We start from the raw sequence: 13,995 nt of genomic DNA on the forward strand, positions 1-13,995 counted from the left end.
GCAATGCTCAGGGGTTATTCCTGCTTTGCACTCAGGAATCACTCCTGGCGGTGTTCAGGGGACCATATGGGATGCTGGGACTTGAACCTGGGTCGGCTTTGTACAAGCCAAATGCCCTATCATCTGTGCTATCGCTCCAGCCCCACCATGCTTTATTCTTAAAACTACAAAGTAGAAACAGGAATGCTGGGAATATGAAATGAGTATATTAACATAAAGCAGTACTGCTACAAGATATTTATGAAATTTTGTTTGTTTTGGGGTCACACCCAGCAATGCTTAGGATCACTCCTGGCAAGGCTCAGGGCTGCCAGGTCAGCCAAATGCAAGATAATATTTAAAATCTTTAAACTGCTATTGTAATTGTTAGTTTAGTCAAGAGACCTTTCAACTTTAATTTACTGTAAATGGTTCTATTTTATTATTTTCTAAAAAAAATTTATTCTCAATAGTTGAGTATGTTCAGAGATGAGTGGTCATGAGATCTGTGCAATATAAATGGAAAAAAAATTATTCAAAATTTTTAGAATTCTGTAATATCCCAAGACTGAATCAGGAGGAAGAAAAACACAGATCAACAGATCAAAACTGTTATCAAAAATCTTCCCAAAACAAAATCCAGGCCCAGATGGGCTCATCAATGAGTTCTTCTAAACCTTCAAACAGAACACACTTTCTATTCTTCTCAAGGTTCTTCCAGAAAGTTGAGGAAGTAGCACTGACCTCCCATTGTTCATCAATTTCCTTGAGTGGGCACCAGTAACGTCTTCATTGTGAGACTTGTTGTTACTGTTTTTGACATACACCATGGAAAGAGCTTGACAGGCTCTGCGTGCAGATGGGGTAGTCTCGGTAGCTTGCTGGGCTCTCCGAGAGGGACAGAAGAATCTAACCTAGGTAGGCCGCATACAAGGCAAAAGCCCTACCTGCTGTGTTATAGCTCCAGCCCTTTTTAAAATATGCTAGATTTAAAGAGAAAAAAACTTGTCTCTAAGTAATCTCTTCAAATTTCAGGTGAATTATATTGAATTATATTGCTCCTATGTATATCAGAGTTAGAAATAGTCACCTCCTTTATGCTGCTATTACTAGAACATTCCAGGAATGGTCTTAATAAACAAGTTATGTTATAGTCAATTACTTTAAGGACTGGAGCGATAGCACAGCCTTGCACACAGCCAACATGGCTGACCCGAGTTCGATTCCTCTGCCCCTCTCGGAGAGCCTGGCAAGCTACCGAGAGTATCTCGCCCGCATGGCAGAGCCTGGCAAGCTACCCGTGATGTATTCAACATGCCAAACACAGTAACAACAAAGTCTCCAATGGAGACGTTACTGGGCCCGCTCGAGCAAATCGATCAACGGGAGGGCCTTTACTTTTACTTTTTTTACTTTAAGGTATCAACTAAGATTCAAATATGTCAAAATTAATTTTTGACAAATGTTCTTTAAACAACCAAATGACTAATAATTCCAGCCTCAATCTACAAATGAATTCAGTTAATTGTGGTTTACTTGAGGACTCTATTACAGCAGATTTAAGGTAACTGCATAAAAATTCAATGTTGTAATTTCTAGGAAAACTTTCCTTGGGGAAAAAGTATCTTTTCAATTTTGCTCTCAACTTCCAAAGCTAAATTCTCATTTCTTTCCTTCAAGTCACACGATTCATTTGTAGCTTAAATTCAAATACAGGGCTGCTTATGAAAGCCCACATCAAGATAAGTCTGCTGTCAGAAAGAGAAGGATAGACATAGAAAGATTGCTTTCATCTGGGGAACATAAAGTAACAAAATAGGAGACTAACACCCAAGAGTGGCCGAGATTAGTACCAGGAGGTTTGCTCCATGGCTTGGAAGCCAGCCACACATGCTAGGGGAAAAGGGAGCTCAGATAGAGAAGGGAGCACCAAATAAAGGGTATTGGGAGGATCCTCCCAGGATGAGAGAAGCATGCTGAAAGTAGACTATAGACCAAACATGATTGCCACTCAATGCCTCTTTTGCAAACCACAACACCCAAAAGGAGAGAGAGAACAAAAGGGAATGCCCTGCCACAGAGGCAGGGTGGGATGGAGGGGCTGGGGGGTGGGAGGGATACTGGGACCTGTGGTGGTAGAAAACGGGCACTGGTGGAGGGGCGGGTATTTGATCATTATATAATTGAAATCCAAGCACAAAAATTTCTAAGTCTACAACTGTACCTCGTGGTGTTTCACAAAAAAAAAAAAAAAAAAAAAAAAAAAGGTAAGTCTTCTGCCAGCACACCCGGCACAAAGATAGGTGAATATTACATTCAGGCAATAAAAAATATGTACTTGAATTTTCCTGGACTGCCACTAGATGGGACCACAGAGAAGGCAAAAAGGCACCCCAGAGAGAAGGGTAGGGAAGGGGGGGGGGCAGGGGAGAACTGGAGGGACTAATCCAGTCAGTGGCTTAGAGCACCTCTTTTGCGAGTACATGCCCACAAATTCAAATGTCCTAATGGTCAGTTGGCAAATGGGCCAAGCACCATCTCGGCTTGTGATCCCTGGTGTTCCCCAGTTTCTTTCTTTTTTTTTTAATTTTTTTAAATTTTTGGGTCACACCCAGCAATGCACAGGGCCAAGCACCATCCTTGTCTTGTGATCCCTGGCGTCCCCCAGTTTCTTTCTTTCTTTTTTTTTTTTTTCTTTTTGGGTCACACCCGGCAATGCACAGGGGTTACTCCTGGCTCATGCACTCAGGAATTACCCCTGGTAGTACCCGGGGGACCATATGGGATGCTGGGAATCAGACCCGGGTCATCCGCGTGCAAGGCAAACGTCCTACCCGCGGTGCTATCACTCCAGCCCCATCCCCCAGTTTCTGGCCACACTTCAGTCAAGTGTGTGCAGGCACTACAAGGGATAAGACTCTCAGCAAACAGCACAGTGAAATGATGTGTGCACATCAGGACCAAGAACATGTGTTAGCACTGCAGTAAATCTGGCGAGTACCACACCCATTAGCAGAAGTAGACAGAGATAATACTTTTTGGAAAATTACAGAACAGAACCCCTGATGAATTTAGATGCAAAGATCCTTAGCAAGGGTCCACAATGATAGTACATCAGGTAGGGTGCTTGCTTTGCGTGTGGCTGAACTGGGTTTGAACCCCAGGAGTCCGTATGGTACCCCAAGCACTGCCTTGAGTGATCCCTGAGTCAAGAGCCAGGAGTAAGTGCTGAGAACAGTCAGATGTGGCCCCACAGAAAAACAAAACCAAACCAAACCTACTGAGTGGGAGAAGTAATTGCTCACATACATAAAAAAATTGCTCATCATACATCTCACAAAGGCCTAATATCCAAATCTTATAAAGCACTCATGAAATGAAACAAAAATCAGACATCCCCATCAAAAGATGAGGAGAGGAGCTGAGCAGACACTTCCTCAAAGAAGACATACAATATCGACAGATATATAAAAAAGAGTTCTTTAGCATTATGTTCAGGGAAATGCAAATTTAAATGATAATGAAATATTGGGTCTGGAAAGATGGCACAGTGGGTGGGTCATTTGCCTTGCACTTGGCTAACCCAAGTCATGTGGTCCACCGAGCACCACCAGGAGTGATTTCTGATTGCAGAGCCAGGAGAAAGTCCTGAGCATCACCAGATTTGGCCCAAGCTCACCCAAGTTTTATTATTGCTTTTTTTTAAATTTTATTTTATTTTTATAAAGTTGTTCACAATGATTTATTACATTCAATATTCCAACACCAATCCACCACCATTACACCTTCCCACCACCATATTTCCAATTTTCTCAACCACCACCCAGCCTGCCCCAATAGCAGGCCCTAAATTTTTGTATTTATTTTGTATTTCTTGCAATAAATAATTCATTAAAAATGATCAAAAAAGATTTCCTTGAAGAAAGTGTGAATATTGTTGCATCTCACCCTGGAACCATTAAGCCCTTGTAAAAGAGATTACTAACATGTTGTTACAGGTTGAGCCTTGTGCACTAATATTTTCTTTCTTTTTTTCTTTTTTTTTTTTAATTTTTTTGGGTCACACCCAATGATACAAAGGGGTTGCTCCTGGCTTTTGTACTCAGGAATTACTCCCGTGCTCAGGGGATCATATGGGATGCTGGGAATCAAACCTATTTTCTTAATTTAGATTGATTGCCTATGACTTTACAGCCTATCCAATGTGGTGTGCTATTCCTGGTATTTCAGTGGTGTAGAGTATGAGATGTCATGGCCATGCACTCCAGGAATTCTAAAATTTTCAATGGGGTGATACAACTGAAGTTAATTTTTTTTTCCTTTTTGGGTCACACCCAGCGATGCTCAGGGGTTACACCTGGCTCTGCACTCAGGAATTACTCCTGGCGGTGCTTGGGGGACCATATGGAATGCTGGGAATTGAACCCAGGTCGGCCACATGCAAGGCAAGCGCCCTACCTGCTGTGCTATCACTCCAGCCCCTAAAGTTAAATTTTTAACTGCACGGTGACTTTGGAATCCAGAAGAATCTCTGCAGCTTGTTGTTCTCTTCCAAGATTTATTTATGAGTCTTTAGATAATGGCTGGTTAGTGAGCTTATATGGTGCCAGAGGCAGTTCATGGCTGTGACTGCCAGGCTCCCGAAGAATGGAGGGGAGGTCACCTATCCCCAACTCCATGAAAGTCTGGAGATTTTGGTCACAAAATCAACATACCTGAGTTTTCCAGCAGATTCATTCCTAGATGGGGCTCGTCCCGAGCCTGTGACCCACCCAATTTAAAAAATAACAATGAGATACCACCTTAAATCAGTGAGAATAGCACATATCAAGAAGACTGGGGAAAGAAAAAAGATGTGGGCAGGGATATGGTTAAAAGAAAACTGTACCCACTGGTGGTGGAACGTTGTCTGGCTCAGCCATTACAGAATATAGTATAGAGTCTTCTCAAAAAAAATTTAAGACTGGAGTTTCTACGTGAACCAGCAATTCCATTTTTGGGGGTCTACCCCAAGAACATTAATTTGAAATGATATTTGTGCACATATAAGTGCCCAATAACAGATGAATGGATTAAAAATATTATAGTATATAAAATATACACACATGGAATACTATTCATCTATAAGAAAAGATAAAATCCTGCAGTTTGGTGCAACTTGGATGGAATAGGAGGGCATCAAGCTGAGCACAGTGAATCTAAGGGAGAATAACAAATACCAACTGATCTTATAAAAGACACACTGTAGGGACTGGAGAGATGGAACCGTGGCTAGGGAGCTTGCTGTGCATGCGGATGATCCTGGTTTGATCCCTGGTACCACATATGGTTCCTCAAGCCCCGCCAGTTGTGATCCGAAGGACAGAGTCAGGAGTAAACCCTGAGCACTGCCAGATGTGGCCCAAAGAAAAAGAAAAAGAAAAAAAGAAACAGAAAGGAACTAAACAATGACCAATGCTAACAGACCCTTGAGAATCTGCCGACTGCATTGAATTTTGGGAATGGGGGATACCAAGACAGTGGTAGAGGAATGTCTACATACTACATTGGTGGGGCTGGTGTGGTAAAATCATATTCGTAAAGAAAAATTAACTGTATTATAAATCACAGTAAAATATCAATTAAAAAATTATCCAAGGAGTCAGTGATATGGCTCAACAGTGGGGCACTTGCTTTTTGCATATGAATGAGGCCTAGCATTTGATTTTTTTTTCCTTCCCTTTCCACCATTTTTATTTAGGTAACAGAATTTACAATACTGCTAATTACACTTTTTTTTTTAGGTGGGGGATACACCCAGTGGTGCTGAGGGCATACTGCTGGCTCTGTGCTCAGGGATCACTCCTGATGGTGCTCAGGGGGCCATATGTGGTGCCTGGAGTTGAACCCAGGTGGTTGTGTGCTAGGCAAGTGCCCTTCCCTCTATACTATGGCTCTGGCGCTGTAATTATACTTCTCATGCATCCATCATTCCACACCCATCACTAGAGAGCCCTCCACCAGTGTCCCAAGGCCGCCCTCTCAGGGCCTCTCCATGTAAATTCAGTTCTATAGACAAAGTCTTCAATTCTAATGACTTAGACCACTTGTTGTTCCCATACATGTTTCCTTTTTATCCCATGAGATTTTTTTTAAAAAGTATGAATATAACCTAACAACCTTATCTCAACATTCTTTCTTCTATACATATATATATTCAACACCTCAAATGCTCTCTGAACTCTTCTGACCATCCTGATGCTTCCCACACTAGTGAGTAAAATAACTCTGGTATGTTTTCATCCTATATTAGTATGCGAGTCATATTTTTCAACTTTTTGAAAAGTATACTTTGGCAGCAGAGTCATGTTGTTCCCTAAACTGCATCAGTGAAATATCACAGGATAGGGTTTATATTAGAAGTGTTCCACTGCATCCCACAGCAGAAGAGTGAAGAGATTAAGGAAACAGAACAGAAATCACTGGGGTTGGAGTGATAGGACATTGGGGAGGACGTTTGCTTTGCACACGGCCGACCCAGGTTCGATCCCCAGCATCCCATATGGTACCCTGAGCACTACCAGGAGTAACCCCTGAGCATCACCATGTGAGACCCAAAAAGCAATAAATAAATAAATAAATGAAAAATCATTAACAGGGGCTGGAGATATAACACAGTGGGTAGGATGCTTGCCCTGTACCCAGCTGACCGAGGTTCAATCCCTGGCATCCTGTTATTGTCCCCCAAAGTACCTCCAGGAGTAATTCTTGAATGCAGAGCCAGGAGTTACCCCTGAGCACTGTTGGGTGTGGCCCCAAAACAAAAATTACTAACAAAGACAGAAGTGTAAGATTGAACTGAAAAGAGTTGGCAGGAACTGAACTTGAGACAAAATCTCCAAACAAACTTTTCTTTTCTCTATCTCTGCTCTCATCCCTAGAGAACATAAGATGATTGATGTATCTGTTTTGTTCCTTGGCTGGTTATTTCACTGACTTTTTTTCGTAAGACTTCTGTTCCCCAGTGAATTAGGCAGAACAAGCCAAGCCATGCTTGAGAGGTGGGAAAAGAACACACTAAGATGGGGGTGTTGGGGGGAATGTGATCCTACTCCTCCTGGACGATATTTTTGGACTCTTCTCCAAGCACAAGCAGGCAGACAACCAAGAGGCCAGAGAACAGCATGCTGCTCTCCCTTTCAAGGCCCCAATAGTTTAAGCTGCCTGAGACTTTTGAACTCAGAATTTCCACTGCAGCTGGCAACAGCTGGGCTGCTGCTGCTTCATCCTTGGAAGAAAGAGGCCCTCCCAGGCGTTCCAGATTCCATGTCTCTCCTTTACAGCCTTCAGGGTTTGGGATCTCCTACAACCCAGAGACAATAAGAACGAAAGAATGCACTTTTTTTTTCTTGCAGGGAGATGAGGGTAGTGTTCCAATTTCACAGTGTACAGAGGTTACTCCCAGCTCTGTGCTAGGGGGTCACGCCAGCAGTGCTGGAGGATAATGTAGTATCTGGGATGGAGTCTGGGTCTCGCATGGATAAAGCATGTATATGAGAGCTTTGAGCTCTCTCTCCAGTCCAGGAACTCCTGACTAAGGGATACACCCTAGAAAGGGTGGGGGCATGGGAAATAGTGTAATGGGTCAGGTGCTTCCTCTGCATGAGTCCCTCAAGCACAGAGCATTAATGGGTGTTCACAAAATCCGAGATGGCTCCATCCACTTGCTTCCCTTTCCTAATTATTCAGCTAGCACTTTTCTATCCCTACTTCATTCCTACTTCTCCAAAGTTCTCCTTGGCTGCATTTCTAAGGATGAGAACAGTTGGAATCAGTGTGGTGCCAACAAAAGTTGATATGATCCCACAGCAGAAGAGTAACCAAATGACTACTAAAAGTGGAGGATTATAGATTATCTCTGATGCTTATACAACTACACTTCAGGGGTCTCTCTAGGATTTGGTGCAGCTGGAATTTACATATCCTCGTGTGAGAATCTGAATTAGTTTAACCACTTCAAAAAATTATTTAGTTGTATCTAGAAAGGCTAAACAAATATATATCCTATGACTTAGCAATTTTATTCCTGGGTATAAATCAACATAATGCATACATACATGGACCAAAGACTATATAAGTTCACAGCAGAACTATTCATGTTCATAGTAATTACAACTAGGAACAACCCAGATTTCTAGCAGTAGACTGAATAAATAAACTGTAGTATTATTTTTACGTAAGAGTACTGTTATTTATTCAGCCATTGATTAGGCTTATTGAATTGGGCATAAACTCCACCTTACTTTTTTTTTCTTTTTTATAAATTTATTTATTGAATCACTGTGAGAACAGTTACAAAACTTTCAGGCTTAAGTCTATGTCATACAACACTAAAATGTCTGTCCCTTCACCAGTGCCCATTTTTCACCGCCAAAAACCCCAGTATACCTCCCATCCCACACCCTCCCCCTACCTGTGGGACAGATGATTTCCACATTACTCTCTCTCTACTTTGATTACATTCAATATTTTGACACCAGACCCACCATTATTATTTGGGATTTTACCCCAACATGCAGATCTGCCGAAAAGGCAACAGTAGACAATTTGTTTTCTGTTGCTGACTATGTGACATATGATGTCACAAGGCCAAGTAGTGGCCACGTGATTTTGGAATTCTGAAATTTTAACAATTAAATCTGGAGGGATTTCTGCCAAAACCTGCTGTGTTCCGAGATTTGTTCCTGAGTCTCTGGGATCATGGCCATTAAGCAGCTTGATCAGGAGCCAGAGAGGCGGTGAGGCCGTTCACGGGCAGCGACTTGGAATCTCCTTGGGGCGGGGAGGAAAGGACCGGATCCACCCCCATCCCATGAGGCCCTGCGTGTCTTGTCTCTGCGGGCCCAAACCTGACTGCCCAATGGCCTCTGGAGGATGCTGGCCACCGAGCCGCCAAGGGGGAGCAGGTAGAGGGGCAGCACCCTTTCCCCCCTGGGGTGACCCGGGAACAGTAACCTACTGCATGGTCCGGACGCATTTCTGCCAAAAGCTGCTGGGTTTTGAGATTTGTTTCTGAGTCTCTGGGATCATGGCTGTTAAGCAGCTTGATCAGGAGCCAGAGAGGCCATTTGTGGGTGGCGACTTGGGGTCTCATTGGGGCAGGGAGGAAAGGGCTGGCTCCACCCCCATGCCATGAGGCCCCGCATGTCCTGTCACTGCAGGCCCAAACCTGACTGTCCAGTAACCTCTGGAAGATGGCGGCCACCTTGCCACCAAGGGGGAGCAGGCAGAGGGGCATCCCCTTTCCCCCCTGGGGTGGCCTGGTGCCAGTAACCTACTGCAGGGACTGGACACATTTTTGCCAAAAGCTGCTGGGTTCTGAGATTTGTTTCTGAGTATCTGGGATCATGGCCTAATGTTTGATCAGGAACTAGCGAGGCCTTGCCTCCAATTATATAGCTGAGCTGGAGGTGGTTTGTGAGTGTGTCTCCCACATACCTAACTTTTGGCCGTTTACTTTCTTGGTAAACTTGGCCCCAAGTTGTTGGGGTCTGGCCAAAGGCACAGCAGCAATTTTGGGGTGTCTGGAAGTCTGAAGGCACCATCAGGCTGCTAATGCACTTGCCTCACAGGTACAGATTGACCTGCTGGTGGCATCATACCCTAATGTAGTATATTGTTAATGATGGCACTGTATAACATAAAAAAGCGAACAAAGGTTTGTATTCATGTGCAATACAGTGTATGAATCTCACTAAGACTGAGCAAAAGAAGCTAAGCATTATAAAATATATTAACAATGCTATATCATTATATTATATGAAGTTTAGACAAGATCAGGTGCATTCAGGTTTGGTATGGCCATAGACTTATTACATGAAGTTCAGACAAGTCATGGTAATCTATTTGGAAGCCAAACAGTGGAATTCAGGGGTCAGGAATGTGGCTCTGTGGTCGAGTATATTAGGTGTGGGCTTCAATCACAGGTAGTTTTCTTATTCTATGACTCAAATCTGTTCTGAAGAACCCCAAAAATTTTGAGAGTAGATACATTGTAGAATCTCTTTCTCCACCTCCTTTCTTCACTAACGTAAGGGCTTCAGTTCACTGAAAATATCTCTAGCAGCAAAAACTTTCCTAAGTACAAGTACTAATCTGACTTACTTCTGTCACCACAAATCACACTCATTACTTATTTCAGATAACTTAGAAATTATTTTTGGGATCTAGGAATGTTACGAACATTAATTTATACAGAAAAATATTTTTCATCCCCAGACCTCAACAATTACCTATAGGATAAACGGGGAATGGAGTTAAATGGTAGAGCATAAACTTCCCGTGTCGTACTCAATATGCCAAATACCAGTAACAATGATAGGTCTCATTCTCCTAGCCCTGAAAAAGCATTGAATATGGCTCTTTTAAAATCTCAGGGCTAGGAAGAAGGAGACGGTACTGATGCCTGCTCGAGGCAATCGACGAACAACAGGATGATCGTGATCGTGATGCTTCCCATATATAAGGCTCTGGGTTAGATACCTGATAACAGAAAAGTAAATAGTAACCTATATATCTTACCAGATAGTAAATAGTAACCGATATATCTTACCAGATAGGAGTGTTGTCCGTTCAAATAGTGAAGAGGACCTCTATATGACTTCAAAGACATAGATTCATATGTCTTTGAATGTCATAGGGGGCTGGAGCAATAGCACAGCGGGTAGAGCGTTTGCCTTGCACGCAGAGGACCTAGGTTCGATTCCCAGCATCCCAAATGGTCCCCTGAGCACTGCCAGGAGTAATTCCTGAGTGCATGAACCAGGAGTAACTCCTGTGCATGGCCAGGTGTGACCCCCCCAAAAAAAAAAAGGACATAGATTCAAAGATCAGCCCTATCCTGGCTTTTCCTTGGAGAAACACAGGAATGTTTTATATAACAGTAGCAGGTATGATTTCTTTAAGGACTTTACTAGGACAGACTCGGTGGAGATTTCTCCATGTCCTGTGCCTAGTCGATATCACCAGGGCACCTCAGATGGAGCAGGTGTTCCCTCTCTGCCTGCTCCAAATGAACCCCCAGTGGACACAAACTTCCAGAAGAAAAACCCAGGTACGCAGGACCAGGGACTGAAGACTCCAGGCCACATGGCGGGGGGGATGGGCTGTTCCTTGCCATCTCCCCGCTCCTTTGGGGCCTGGCTGTCATGCCCACAAACTGCTCCCAGTGTCTTATAAGTGAGTCAATCAATGACCTTGATACAGAGACTCACAAATTAATCTCAGAATGGATTAGCTACCTACAGAGATGTTTCTGGACCCCAATCATTTACAATTTTAGAATTCCAGGAGCAAACGGCCACTTTTGCAGCCACATGACTTCTCATACCACCCTGAATGCGCCCGATCTCGTCTGATCTCATAATAAGCAATAGAAAATAAATTATCTAGCATCTGCCTGTGGCAGGCAGGACTGAGTGGTGATGGGAAATTTTAAAATAATGGTGGTGGGAAGGTGTAATGGTGGAGGGATTGGTGTTGAAATATTGAATATAATCAATTAATGTGAACAACCTTATAAAAATAAAATTTAAATTTTTTTTAAAATAAGGACTTTACTAGGAAACCTTGTGACTTTGTGGTAGAAACATAATAACAATACATCTCTTGGGCCAGAGAGAAGGGAAAGTGGTTAGGGTGTTTTTCACCTTACACACAGCTGACTCATGTTCAATCCCCAACATCTCTTATGGTATCCCAAGCCCTACCAGGAGTGATCCCTCAGCACCTCTGAGTGTGGCCCCAAAATAAAACATTAAAAAGTTTACAAAATAAATACACTTCAGGATAAAAGTATCTGGCAAGAAGCTAGAATCATTTCATTTGCATTGGTCCCCAAGTCTACCTACATGTACCCTGACTTACGACTGACACAACTTGACAAGGTCCTGGTCAGTAGTGCCCGGCTGCAACCCTCGGATGTAGAGGTTGGTCTTACTCAGCTGGTCATTTCCATTGCTCCCATTACTGCTGCTCGGACTAGGTGGTGCCATCTGCTGAGCCAATGACACATGTGACTGTAGGGAGACCTGAGGAACAGAAGTTCAGAAGGATTACACAGACACTGAAGAATGAATTAGATCCTGGCCTCTGGGAAAGTAGGATTCAAAACTTTAACTGCAGTGAACACTAAAAGGGAGTTTAGGGGCTGGAGCGATGGTACAGCGGGTAGAACACTTAACTTGCATCAACTGACCCAGGCTTGATCTCTGTACCCCATATGGTTCCCTGAGCCCCATCAGGAGTGATCCCTGAGCACAGATTCAGGAGTAAGCCCTGAGCACGACTGGGTATAACCCAAAATAAAAGAGTTAAAAAAACCACCCAAAACTAAAGAAATTACGGGGCTGGAGCAATAGCACAGCGGGTAGGGCGTTTGCCTTGCACGCGGCTGACCCGGGTTCAATTCCCAGCATCCCATATGGTCCCCTGACCACCGCCAGGGGTAATTCCTGAGCACAGAACCAGGAGTAATCCCTGTGCATTGCCGGGTGTGACCCAAAAAGCAAAAAAAAAAAAACCCTAAAGAAATTACTCTCTGCCATAAAACAAAAAATTATGTAACTGTCCCATTTATCTTTCAGGAATAATGTTGGCTCAAATAAGGATTTTTTAAAAGTCTTTCTTTAAATCTTGGCTTTAAACCATCAAAAAATTTTGTTAGACTCACCATGACAAGATTAATTCACTACAATTTATTCAACAACATTTATTTCCTAAATTTGCTTATTGAGAAGTAATTTGTTAACTTACATTATTTGAATTTTCATTATTTATTATAGTTCATGTTTTTAAGAAGTCAAGGTATTTGGGAACATTATTCTTTGCTCTGTTGTTTAGAGTAATTTTCTGTAACATAAAGATTTGTTTTTAATAAATCTGAGTTCATTTTCAAAAAAAGGTCTTTCTTTAAAGACTAGAATATTTTTACCATATGATAGTAGAGAATACAATATTTGCCTTACGTAAACTATGTCACTGTCACTGTCACTGACCTCCCATTGCTCATCAATTTGCTCGAGCGGGCCCAGTAACGTCTCCGTTGTGGGACTTGTTGTTTCTGTGTTTGGCATATAGAATATGTCACGGGTAGCTTGCCAGGCTTTGCCATGCGGGCAAGATACTCTCGGTAGCTTGCCAGGCTCTCCGAGAGTGGTGGAGGAATCGAACTCGGGTCGGCCATGTTGGCCGCGTGCAAGGCAAACACCCTACCCACTGTGCTATTGCTCCAGCCCAAGTAAACTATGCAAGAAGACAAAACTAATAAAATCTAGGCTTTATTGAAAAGTAATTTAGGAAATAATAAAAACTTATCAAATCATGACAGTATAAAAGTTTAATATAGATAATTCACAAAGCTATAGAGTATATGAGAGCTATAAAATACCTTCAGTGACATGAAAATTATTGAACACACAGATAAAATGAAATGTTAATTATGATATCAGTTAGCAAAAATAAACTTAATACCAAACTCATAGCAGAGTCCAATTATTTACAAATCTTTAAATGTTAAAATGAGGGGCCAGAGAGACAGTACAGCAGGTAGGGAGCTTGCATTGCACATGATTGACCTGGGTTCAATACTAAGCATCCCATGCGGTCCTCTGAGAACTACCAGGTATAATTCCTGAGTGTAGAGCCAGGAGTGATCCCTGAGCATCTTTGGGTGTGCCCCAAAACTTAAAAAAATAAAAACAACTAAGTCGTCTCTGGAACAGAGATTAATATTTTTTTAATATAGGAATATTGCTATTCATTCAGCCACTGATTAAGCTGATTGAATTGGGCATGAACTCCACATTACTATTTAAAAATTTTTTTAAATTGAATACCCATGAGATAGACCATTACAAAGCTGTTCATAACTGGGTTTCAGTCATATAATGATGCAGCACCCACCCCTCTACCAGTGTACATTTCCCTCCCCAATGTCCCCTGTCTCCCTACCACCATCCCCCAGTACCTCACACCCTA

The 13,995-nt window shown here is 42.6% G+C and overlaps 1 protein-coding gene across 2 annotated transcripts in view; it reads right to left on the minus strand.

The window, feature by feature from the left end:
* The window catches only part of RBMS2 (RNA binding motif single stranded interacting protein 2), a 55,100-nt gene that overhangs the window by 23,083 nt on the left and 18,022 nt on the right, over positions 1 to 13,995 (minus strand). For both annotated transcript variants that reach the window (XM_056120111.1, XM_056120110.1), the window contains one exon: positions 11,884 to 12,047. In XM_056120111.1, the coding sequence (XP_055976086.1) occupies positions 11,884 to 12,011 (128 nt within the window). In that variant the 5' untranslated portion in view covers positions 12,012 to 12,047. The remainder of the gene's footprint in view (positions 1 to 11,883; positions 12,048 to 13,995) is intronic.

Source organism: Sorex fumeus, unplaced genomic scaffold (genome assembly GCF_029834395.1).
Source record: "Sorex fumeus unplaced genomic scaffold, SorFum_2.1 ptg000042l, whole genome shotgun sequence".
Classification (NCBI taxonomy): Eukaryota; Metazoa; Chordata; class Mammalia; order Eulipotyphla; family Soricidae; genus Sorex; species Sorex fumeus.